The sequence below is a fragment of the Palaemon carinicauda genome, chromosome 43 (genome assembly GCF_036898095.1).
Source record: "Palaemon carinicauda isolate YSFRI2023 chromosome 43, ASM3689809v2, whole genome shotgun sequence".
In the NCBI taxonomy this organism is placed as follows: Eukaryota; Metazoa; Arthropoda; class Malacostraca; order Decapoda; family Palaemonidae; genus Palaemon; species Palaemon carinicauda.
The window spans coordinates 4,207,797-4,220,255 of record NC_090767.1 but is presented as its reverse complement, the minus strand read 5'-3'; the positions used below and the strand labels follow the sequence as shown (position 1 = coordinate 4,220,255).

General features: G+C 43.1%; 1 protein-coding gene across 1 annotated transcript; it reads left to right on the top strand.

The window, feature by feature from the left end:
* The first annotated feature begins 8,811 nt into the window (after nt 1–8,811).
* LOC137633699 (mRNA decay activator protein ZFP36L3-like) lies at nt 8,812–10,590 on the top strand. Its single transcript, XM_068365947.1, has 3 exons — nt 8,812–8,947; nt 9,204–9,387; nt 10,359–10,590. Exons 1-3 carry the CDS (start codon nt 8,812–8,814, stop codon nt 10,588–10,590), a joined length of 552 nt encoding a protein of 183 aa, XP_068222048.1.
* The last annotated feature ends 1,869 nt before the right edge of the window (nt 10,591–12,459 follow it).

Below are 12,459 nucleotides of genomic sequence, written 5' to 3'. Positions count from 1 at the left end.
AGCTCAAAAGCTCGAAAGCTCGGAATCTTAAAAGCTTGGAAAGCTCGAAAGCTCAAAAGATTGAAAGCTCGTAAGCTCGAAAGCTTGAAAGCTTGGAAGCTCCAAAGTTCAAAAAATCAAAAGCTCAAAAGCTTGAAAGCTCGAAAGCTCAGAAGCTTAAAAGCTTGAAAGCTCGAAAGTTCGAAAGCTTGAAAGCTTGGAAGCTCGAAAGCTCCATAGCTAGAAAGCTTGAAAGCTTAAAAGCTCAAAAGCTTGAAAGCTCAAAACATCGAAAGCTCCAAAGCTTGGAAGCTTTAAGGCTCAAAAGCTCTGAAGCTTGAAAGCTCGAAAGCTCAAAAGCTGGAAAGCTCAAAAGCTGGAAAGCTCAAAAGCTTGAAGGCTCAAAAGTTTAAAGCTCGAAAGCTAGAAAGCTCGGAAGCTCAAAAGCTTGAGAGCTCGAAAGCTCAAAACCTTGAAAGCTTGAAAGCTCGAAAGCTTAAAAGCTTGAAAGCTCGGAAGCTCGGAAGCTTAAAAGCCTGAAAGCTTGAAAGCTCAAAAGCTTAAATGCTTAAAAGCTCGAAAGCTCGAAAGCTTAAAAGCTCAAAAGCTCGAAAGCTCGGAATCTTAAAAGTTTGGAAAGCTCGAAAGCTCAAAAGATTGAAAGCTCGTAAGATCGAAAGCTTGAAAGCTTGGAAGCTCCAAAGTTCGAAAAATCAAAAGCTCAAAAGCTTGAAAGCTCGAAAGCTCAGAAGCTTCAAAGCTTGAAAGCTCGAAAGCTCAAAAGCTTGAAAGCTTGGAAGCTTGAAAGCTCGATAGCTAGAAAGCTTGAAAGCTTGAAAGCTCAAAAGCTTGAAAGCTCAAAAGATCGAAAGCTCCGAAGCTTGGAAGCTTTAAGGCTCAAGAGCTCTGAAGCTTGAAAGCTCGAAAGCTCAAAAGCTGGAAAGCTCAAAAGCTTGAAGGCTCAAAGGCTCAAAAGTTTGAAAGCTTGAAAGCTCGAAAGCTTAAAAGCTTGAAAGCTTGAAAGCTCGAAAGCTTAAAAGTATGATAATTCAAAAGCTCGAAAGCTTAAAAGCTTGAAAGATTGAAAGCTCAAAAGCTTAAAAGCTTGGAAGCTTTAAATCTCAAAAGCTCGAAAGCCTGAAAGCTTGAAAGCTCCAAAGCTTAAAAGCTCGAACGCTCAAAAGATCAGAAGCTCGTTAGCTCAAAAGCTTGAAAGATTGAGAGATCGAAAGATCGAAAGCTCAATAGGTCGAAAGCTCTTAAGCTTGAAAGCTCGAAAGCTCAAAAGCTCTAAAGCTTGAAAGCTCGAAAGCTCGAAAGCTTCAAAGCTCGGAAGCTCTAAAGCGCAAAAGCTTGAAACCTAAAAAGCTTAAAAGTTCAAAAGTTCAAAAGTTTAGAAGCTCGAAAGCTCGAAAGCTTTAAGGCTTAAAAGCTTGAAAGCTCGGGAACTCGTAAGCTCGAAAGCACGAAGCTTGAAAGATCGAAAGATCGAAAGCCCAAAAGCTCAGAAGGTCGGAAGCTCTAAGGCTTGAAAGCTCGAAAGCTCAAAAGCTCGAAAGCTCTAAAACTTGAAAGGTCGAAGGTTCAAAAGCTCAATGGCTATGGCTCCGGCTATGGCTATGGCTGGTTATGTCTATGTCTTTGGCTGTGGCTATTGCAATTGCTATGGCTTTGGCTATGTCTAGGGCTATGGGTATGGGTATTGCTATGGCTATTGGTATGGCTATGGCTATGTCTATGTGTATGGCTACAACTACGGCTATGGCTACGTCTATGGCTATGCCTATGGCTATAACCATGTCTATGGTTATGGCTATGGCTATGTCTATGTCTATATCTATTTCTATGTCTATGTCTATGTCTATGGCTATGGCTATGACTATGGCTATAGCTATGTCTATGTCTGTCTATGTCTATGGCTATGGCTATATCTATGTCTATTGTTATGGCTATGGCTATATCTATGGCTATGGCTATGACTATGGCTATGGCAATTTCTATGGCTATGTCAATGGCTATGGCTATGGCATTGGCTATGGCTATGGCTCTGTCAATGTCAATGTCTATGGCTAGGGCTATGGCTATGGCTATGTATATGGCTATGGCTATGGCTATGGGTATGTCTATGTCTATGGCTATGGCTATGTCTGTGGCTATGGCTATGGCTATTGCTATGTCTATGGCTATGGCTATTTCTATGTGTTTGTCTATGTCTGTCTATGGCTATGGCTATGGATATGTTTATGGCTATGGCTAAGGCTATGGCTCTGTATATATCTATGGCTCTGGCTATGTCTATGTCTATGTCTATGTCTATATATATTGCTTTGGCTATGGTTATGGATGCTATGGCTATGGATATGTTTATTGCTAGGTCTATGTCTATGGCTAGGGCTCTTGCTACGGCTATGTCTATGTCTATGTCTATATCTATTGCTATGGCTATGGCTATGGATGCTATGGCTATGGCTATGGTTATGTCCATTGCTAAGTCTATGTCTATGGCTATGGCCATGGCTATGGCTATGGCAATGGCTCTATCTATTGCTATGGCTATGTCTATGTCTTCAATTATGCCTATGGCTATGGCTATATCTATGTCTATGTCTATGTTGGTCTATGGTTATGGCTATGGCTATGTCTATGTCTATGGCTATGGCTATGTCTATGTATATAGCCATGGCCATGGCCATGTCCATGTCTATGTTTATGTCAATTGTCTAAGGCTATGGCTATGGCTATGGCTATGGCTATGGCTATGGCTATGGCTATGGCTATGGCTATGGCTATGTATACAATGGCTATGGCTATGGTGATGTCTATGGCTATGGCTATGACTATGGCTATGTCTATGTCTATGGCTATGTCTATGGTTACTGCTATGGCTATGTCTATGGGTATGTCTATGGCTATGGCTATGGCTTTGGCTATGTTTCTGACTATGGCAATGTCTATGGCTATGGCTATTGCTATGTCTATGTCTAGGTATACCATGGCTATGTCTACGTCTATGTCTATGTCTATGGCTGTGGCTATGTCTATGTCTACGGCTACGGCTATGGCTCTGGCTAGGTCTATGGCTACAGGTATGGCTACGGCGTTGGCTACAGCTATGACTATTGCTATGGCAATGGCTCTGTCTATGGCTATGGCTATGGCTATGGCTATGGCTATATCTAGAACTTTGTCTATGTCTATGGCTATGCCTATGGCTCTGTCTATGGCTACAGCTACAGCTACGGCTACGGCTACATCATATGGCTATGGCTATGGCTATGGCTATGGCTATGGCTACGGCTACATCTAAAGCTACAGCTATGGCTACGCCAATGGCTTTGGCTATGGCTATGGCTATGGGTATGTCTTTGGCTATGGCTATGGCTATGTCTATGTCTATAGCTATGTCTATGGCTATGGCTATGGCTATGACTAAGGCTATAGCTCTGGCTATGTGTATCTATGACTATGGCTATGGCTATGTCTATAGCTCTGTCTCTATTTATGGCTATGTCTATGGCTATGTCTATGTCTATGTGTATGGCTATGTCTAAGGCTATGGCTATGGCTATGTCTATGTCTATGGCTATGGCTAGGGATGCTATGGCTATGGCTATGGCTATTGCTCTGTTTATGGCTATGGCTATTGCTATGTCTATGACTATATCTTCAGCTATGGCTATGTCTATGTCTATGTCTATGGCTATGGCTATGGCTATGTCTATGTCTATGGTTATGTCTATGTCTATGTTTCTGGCTATGGCTATGGCTACGGATATGTTTATGTGTATACCCATGGACATGTCCATGACCATGTCTATGTCTATGGCTACGGCTTCGGCAACAGCAATGGCAACCTCTCTGGCTATGGCTTTATCTCTGGCTATGTCTATGGCTATATCTATGGCTATGGCTATGGCTATGGCTGTGGCAATGGCAATGGCTATGGCTATGGCTATGTGTATGGCTCTGGATATAGCTATGGCTATGTCTATGTATATGTCTACCATTGCTATGGCATTGGCTATGTCTATGGCTATGGCTATGGCTATGGCTATGTCTATGGCTATGGCTATGGCTATGGCTAAGTCTATGCTTGTGTCTGTCTATGTCTATGTCTATGTCTATGTCTTTGGCTATGGCTATGGCTGAGGCAATAGCAATGGCTATGGCTATGGCTATGTGCATGGCTATGGATATAGCTATGGCTATGTCTATGTATATGTCTACCATTGCTATGGCAATGGCTATGTCTATATCTATGTTTATGGCTATGGCTATGGCTATGTCTCTGGCTATGGCTATGGCTTACTATGGCTATGTCTATGGCTATGGCTAAGTCTATGTTTATGTCTGTCTATGTCTATGTCTATGTCTATGGCTATGTCTATGGCTATGGCAAAGTCTATGTTTATGTCTGTCTATGTCTATGTTATCGTCTATGGCTCTGGCTATGGCTATGTCTATGTCTGGCTATGGCTATGGCTATATATATGTCTACCATGGCTAAGGCTATGGCTAGGTGTATATCTATGTCTATGGCTATGTCTATATCTATGGTTATAGCTATGGCTATGTCTATGGCTATGGCACTGGCTATGGCTATGGCTGGTTATGTCTGTTTTTGGCTATGGCTATGGCAATTGCTATGGCTATGGCTATGTCTAGGGCTATGGCTATGGGTATGGCATTGTCTATGTCTATGTCAACGGCTATGGCTATGGCTATGTGTATGTATATGGCTATGGCTATGTCTGTATCTATGTCTATGGCTATAGCTATGGCTATGGCTATGGCTATGGCTATGTCTATGGCTATGGCTATATCTATATCCATGTCTATGGCTATGGCTAGGGCTAAGTCTATGTGTATGTCTATGTCTATGTCTGTTTATGTCTATGGCTATGGCTATGGCTATAGTTGTCTCTTGCTATTGCTATGGCTCTGTCTATGGTTATGGCTATGTCTATGGCTTTGGCTATGACTATGGCTATGGCTCTGTCTAAGGCTATAGCTATGGCTATGGCTATATCTACCCTGGCTATGGCTATGGCTATGGCTATATCTATGTCCTTGTCTATGTCTATGTCTCTGGCTATGGCTATGTCTATGTCTATGTCTATTTTTACAGTTAGGCTACGGCTACGGCTATGGCTATGAATATGGCTTCGGCTACAGCTAGGGCTATGTCCTTGGCTACGGCTATAGCTATGGCTACGGCTACGGCTACGGCTCTGGCTACGTCTATTGCTATGGCTATGGCCATGTCTAAGGCTTTGGCTATGGCTATGTCTATGTGTATTTATATGGCTATGCTTTAGTGTTTGGCTATGGCTAAAGCTATGTCTCTATCTATGGCTATGTCTCTGTCTATGGATATGGCTATGGCTATGGCTATGTCTATATCTATGGCTATGTCTATGGCTATGTCAATGGCTATGGATATGTCTATGGCTATGTCTATATCTATAGCTATGGATATATATATGTCTATGTCTATGGCTATGTCTATGTCTCTATGGCTATGTCTATATATATGGCTATGGCTATGGCTCTGGATATGTCTATGGCTATAGCTATGGCTAGGGCTATGTTTATGGGTATGGCTATGGCTATGTCTATGGCTATGGCTATGTCTATATCTACCATGGCTATGGTTATGGCTATCGCTATGGCTATGTCTATGGCTAATGCTATTTCTATGTCTACGGCTTCGGCTATGGCTATGGCTACGGCTATGGCTAGGGCCACGGCTATGGCCATGGCGTCATCTATGGCTATGGCTATGGCTATGGCTATGGCCATGTCTATGGCTATGGCTATGGCTATGTCTAAGCCTATGGCTATGGCTATGTCTAAGCCTATGGCTATGGCTATGTCAATGGCTATGGCTATGTCTATGTCTATGGCTATGGCTATGGTTATGGCTATGGCTATGGCTATGTTCATGTTTATGTCTATGGCTATGGCTATGCTTATGTCTATGACAATGGCTATGGCTATATCTATAACATTGTCTATGGTTATGGCTATGGTTATGGCGATGGCTATGGCTATGGCTATGCGTATGGCTATGGCTATGGCTATGGCTATGTCTATGGGTATGGCTATGGCTGGTTATGTCTGTCTTTGTCTATTGCTATAGCAATTGCTATGGCTATGGCTATGGCTATGGCTATGTCTTCGTCTATGGCTAAGTCTAAGTCTATGGCAATGGCTATGTCTATGTCTTTGGCTATGGCTATGGCAATTGGTCTGGCTATGGCTATGTCTAGGGATATGGCTATGGGTTTGGTTATTGCTATGTCTATGTCTATGTGTATGGCTATATCTATGTCTAAGGCAATGCCTATGGCTATGACCATGTCTATGGCTATGGCTATGTCTATGTCTATATCTATGTCTATGTCTATGTCTATTTCTATGTCTATGTGTATGGCTATACCTATATCTATGGCTATGGCTATGACTATGGCTATGGCAATGTTTATGGCTATGGCTATGGCTCTGGCTATGGCATTGGCTATGGCTCTGTCAATGCTAATGTCTATAGCTATGGCTATGGATATGGATATGGCTATGTATATGGCTATGGCAATGGCTATGTCTATGTCTATATCTATGGAAATGGCTATATCTGTGGTTATGGATATGGCTATGTCTATGGCTATGGCTATTTCTATGTCTGTCTATGTCTATGGCTATGGCTATGGCTATGGATATATATATGGGTATGGCTATGTCTATGTCTACCATAGGTATGGCTATGGCTATGGCTATGTCTATGTCTATGTCTATGTCTACGGTTAGGCTACTGCTCCTGCTGTGGCTATGGCTACAGCTACGGCTAAGGCTACGTCCTCGGCTACAGCTACGGCTACGGTTATGGCTTTGTATATGTCTATGGCTATGGCTATGGTTATAGCTATGGCTATGGCTATGTCCATATCTATGTGTATGTCTATGTCTATGTCTATGTCTATGTCTACGGTTAGGCTACTGCTACGGCTATGGCTACGGTTTTAACTACAGCTATGGCTTTGTATATGTCTATGGCTATGGCTATGTCTATAGCTATGACTATGGCTATTGCTATGGCTATGGCTAAGATTATGTCTATGTGTATGGCTATGGATATGTCTATGGCTATGGCTATGGCTGTGTCTAAGTCTATGGCTATGTCTATGGCTATGGCTATGTCTATGGCTCTATCTATGGCTATGTGTATGGCTATGGCTATGTCCATGGCTCTATCTATGTCTATGGCTATGGCTATGGCTATGGCTGTTTATGTCTGTCTTTGACTATGGCTGTCTATGGCTACAGCTATGGCTATGACTTTGTCTATGGCTATGGCTATAGAGACGGCTATGGCTATAGAGATGGCTACGGCGACGGCTATGGATACGTCTCTGGCTATGGCCATGGCTATGGCCATGGCTATGGCTATGGCTATGGCTATGGCTATGTCTATGTCTATTTCTATGTCTATGTCTTTAGCTATGGCTATGGCTATGGCTATGTCTGTCTATGTCTATGGCTAATCTATATCTAAGTCGATGTCTATGGCTATGGCAATGGCTATGTCTATGTCTATGGCTATGACTATGGCTATATCTATGACTATGGCTATGGCTATGTCTATGGCTATGGCAATGGCTATGGCTATGGCTCTGGCTTTGGGTATGGCTATGGCTATGGCAATGTCTATGTCTGTGGCTATGGCTATGGCTATTGCTATGGCTATGGCTATGGCTATGGCTATGGCTATGTCTATGGATATGGCTATGGTTATGTCTATGTAAATGTCAATGTCAATGTTTAGGGGCATGGCTATGTCTATGGCTATATCTATGGCTATGGCTATGGCTATGTCTGTAGCTATGTCTATGGCTATGGCTACGGCTATGTCTCTGTCTATGGCTATGGCTATATCTATGTCTATGTCTCTGGCTATGGCTATGGCTAAGTCTATGTGCCTGTCTATGTCTATGTCTGTCTATGTCTATGTCTATGGCTAAGGCTATGGCTATGTCTTTGGCTATAGCTATGGCTATGTCTATGGCTATAGCTATGGCTATGGCTATGTCTACCATGGCTATGGCCATGGCTATGGCCATGGCTATGGCAATGGCTATGGCTATATATATGTCCATATCTATGTCTATGTCTATGGCTAATGCTATGTCTATGTCTATATCTCTGTCTACAGTTAAGCTATGGCTACGTCATTGGCCAAGACTATGTTTACGGCTAGAGCTAGGGCTACGTCCTTGGCTACGGCTACAGCTATGGCTACGGCTACAGCTACAGCTCTGGCTACGTCTATGCCAATGGCTATGGCTATGGCTATGTCTATGTCTAATTATATGGTTATGCCCATGTTTTTGGCAATGGCTATGGCTCTGTCTATGTCTAATGCTATGGCTATGGCTATGGCCCTGTCTATATCTATGGCTATGGCTATGGCTATGGTTCTGTCTATGGCTATGGCTATGACTAAGGCTATGGCTATGGCTATATCTATGTCTCTGGCTATGGCTATGGTTATGTCTATGGCTACGTCTATGACTATTGCTACGGCTATGGCTATGGCAATGGCTATGGCCATGGCCAAGCCTATGTCTCTGTTTATGGCTATGGCTATGTCTATGGCTATAGCTATGTGTATGGCTATGCCTATGGCTATGTCTATGGCTATGGCTAAGGCTATGGCTATTGCTGAGTCTTTGGCTATGGCTATGACTATTGCTGAGGCTTTGGCTATGGCTATGGCTATTGCTGAGGCTTTGGCTATGGCTATGGCTATGGCTATGGCTTTGTCTGTCTCTGGCTATGGCTCTGGCTATGGTTATGTTTATGGCTATGGCTAAGGCTATTGCTGAGGCTTTGGCTATGGCAATGGCTATTGCTGAGGCTTTGGCTATGGATATGGCTATTGCTGAGGCTTTGGCTATGGCTCTGGCTATGGGTATGGCTATGTCTGTCTATGGCTATGTCTATGGCTATGTCTATGTCTATAGCTATGGCTATGGCTTTGTCCATGGGTATGTCTATAGCTATGGCTATGGCTATGTCCATGGCTATGGCTATGTCCATGGCTATGGCTATAGCTATATCTATGTCTATGGCTATGGCTATGTCTATGGCTCTGAATATGGCTCTGAATATGTCGAAGTCTATGTCTATGTCTATGTCTATGTCTATGGCTATGTCTATTGTTATAGCTATGCCCATGGCTATGTCCATGGCTATGTCTATAGCTATGTCTATGTCTATGGCTATGGCTATGGCTATGGCTATGGCTATGGACATGGCTATGGGTATGGCCATGGCCAAGCCTATGTCTATGTCTATGTGTATGGCTATGGGTATGGATATGGCTATATCTATGGCTATGGCTATGTCTATGTTTATGGCTATGGCTATGGCTATGGCTATGTGTATGGCTATGTCTATGGCTATGGCTATGGCTATGGTTGAGGCTATGGCTATGGTTGAGGCTATGGCTATGTCTATGGCTATGTCTATGTCTATGGCTATGGCTATGGCTATGTCTATGGCTATGGCTATGGCTTTGGATCTAGCTCTGGGTCTTGCTATGTCTATGTCTATGTCTAAGTCTATGTCTATGTCTATGGCTATGGCTATGTCTATGTCTATGTCTATGGCTATGGCTGTGTCTATATGGCTATGGCTATGGCTAAGGCTGTGTCTATATGGCTATGGCTATGGCTATGAATATAGCTATGGTTATGGCTATGGCAATGGTAATGGCAATAGCTATGGCTATGACTTTGAATATGGCTATGGCTATGGCTAAGGCTATGTCTATGTCTACCATGGCAATGGCTATGTCTATGTCTATGGCTATGGCTATGTCTATGTCTATGTGTATGGCTATGGCTATGGCTATGGCTCTGTCTCTGGCTATGGCTATGGCTCTGGCTCTGGCTCTGTCTATGTCTATGGCTATGGCTATGTCTATGGCAATGGCTATGGCTATGTCTATGGCATTGGCTATGGCTATGTCTATGTCTACGGCTATGGCTATGTCTATATCTATAGCTATGGATACGTCTATGGCTACAGGTACGGCTAAAGCTACGGCTATGGCTACATCTACGTCTATGTCTATGGCTATGGCTATGGCAATGTTTTTGGCTATGGCTATGTCTATGATTATGGCTATGGCTATGTCTATGGCTATGGCTATGGCTCTGGCTAAGGCAATGGCTATGTCTATGGGTATGGCTGTCTCTGGCTATGTCTATTTCTATGTCTATAGCTATGGTTATGTCTATGTCTATGGCTATGGCTATGGCTATGATTATGACTATGTCTATGTCTATGGCTATATCTATGTCTATGTCTATGGCTAGGGCTATTGCTCTGTCTCTGGCTACGGCTATTGCTATGGCTATATCTATATCTTCAGCAATGGCTATGTCTATGTCTACGTCTATGGCTATGGCTATGGCTATGTCTATGTCTATGGTTATATTTATGTCTATGTCTCTGGCTATGGCTATGGCTATGGATATGTTTATGGGTATACCCACGGACATGTCCAAGTCCTTGTCTATATTCATGTCTATGGCTATGGCTATGTAAACGTCCATGTCCATGGCTACGGCTACAGCTTCGGCAACAGTGATGACAATGGCAACGGCGACATCTACAGCTACGGCTACGTTTCTGGCTATGGCTTTGTCTATGGCTATGTCCATGGCTATATCTATGGCTATGGCTATGGCTATAGCTATGTCTAAGGCTATATCTATGTCTCTGGCTATGGCTTTGTCAATGGCTATGTCAATGGCTATATCTATGACTATGGCTATGGCTATGTCTATGGCTATATCTATGTCTATGGCTAAGGCTATGGCTCTAGCTCTGGCTATGTCTATGTCTATGGCTATGTGTGTGTGGCTATGGCTATGGCTATGGCTATGGCTAAGAATATGGCTATGGCTAGGGCTCTGGCTATGGCAATGACAATGGCTATGGCTATGGCTATGTCTTTGGCTATGGATATAGCTATGGCTATGTCTATATATATGTCTACCATGGCTATGGCTATGGCTATGTCAATATCTATGTCTATGGCTATGGCTATGGCTATGTTTATGGCTATGGCTATGTCTATGTCTATATCCATGTCTATGTCTATGGCTTTGGCTATGGCTATGGCTTTGTCTTTGGTCATGGATATGGCTATGTCTATCTATGGCTATGGCTATGTCTATGTCTATGGCTCTGGCTATGGCTATGGTTATGTCTATGTCTCTGGCTATGGCTATGGCTAGATCTATGTCTATCATGCCTATGGCTATATCTATATCTACTATGGCTATGGCTATGTCTATGTCTATGGCTACGACTACGGCTACGGCTACGGCTACGGCTACATCTATAGCTATGGCTATGGCTACAGCTACGGCTACGGCTACGTCAATGGCTATGCTATATCTATGTCTATGTGTATGGCTATGTCTATGGCTATGGCTATGGCTATAGTTATGTCTATGACTATGGCTATTTCCATGGCTATTGCTATGTCTAAGGCTATATCTATGGCTATATCTATGTCTATGGCTATGGTTATGACTATGGTTATAGCTATGTCTATGTCTATGGCTATGTCTATGTTTATGGCTATGGCTAAAGCTATGTCTATGTCTACCATGGGTATGGCTATGGCTCTGGCTGTCTATGTCTATGGCTACGGCTATGGCTATGTCTTTGTCTATGGCTATGGCTATGGCTATGTCTTTGTCTTTGGCTATGGCTATGGCTATAGCTATGGCTATGGCTATTGCTATGGCTATGGCTATGTCTATGGTCTATGGCTATGTCTAAGTCTATGGCTATGGCTATGTCTAAAGCTGGTTATGTCTGTGTTTAGCTATGGCTATGGCAATTGCTATGGCTATAACTATGTCTAGGGCTATGGCTATGGGTATGGCATTGTCTATATTTATGTCTATGGCTATGGCTATGTCTATGTCTGTAGCTATGTCTATGTCTATGGCTATGGCTATGGCTATGTCTATGTCTATGGCTATGGCTATATCTATATCCATGTCAATGGCTATGGCTTTGGCTGTCTCTTGCTATGGCTATAGCTATGACTATGGCTATGGCTATGTCTATGGCTTTGGCTATGGCTATGGCTATGGCTATGGCTATGTCTGAGGCTATAGCTATGGCTATGGCTATGTCTATCCTGGCTATTGCTATTGCTATGGCTATATCTATGTCCATGTCTATGTCTATGTCTATGGCTATGGCTATGTCTATGTCTATGTCTATTTCTACAGTTAGGCTACGGCTACGGCTATGGCTATTACTATGGCTACGGCTACAGCTAGGGCTATGTCCTTCGCTACAGCTAGAGCTATGGCTACAGCTCTGGCTAAGGCTCTGGCTATGTGTATGGCTATGGGTATGGCTATGACCATGTCTATGGCTTTGACTATG

What these genes read in the sequence shown, in the direction of transcription:
- LOC137633699 (XM_068365947.1), top strand. Translation starts at nt 8,812, where the DNA reads ATGGCTCTGGCTATGGTTATGTTTATGGCTATGGCTAAGGCTATTGCT. An exon ending in GGCTATGGCTCTGGCTATGG is followed by an intron (nt 8,948 to 9,203) that starts GTATGGCTATGT and finishes CTATTGTTATAG; the next exon opens with CTATGCCCATGGCTATGTCC. An exon ending in ATGGCTATGGCTATGTCTAT is followed by an intron (nt 9,388 to 10,358) that starts GTTTATGGCTAT and finishes GTCTATGGCTAG; the next exon opens with GGCTATTGCTCTGTCTCTGG.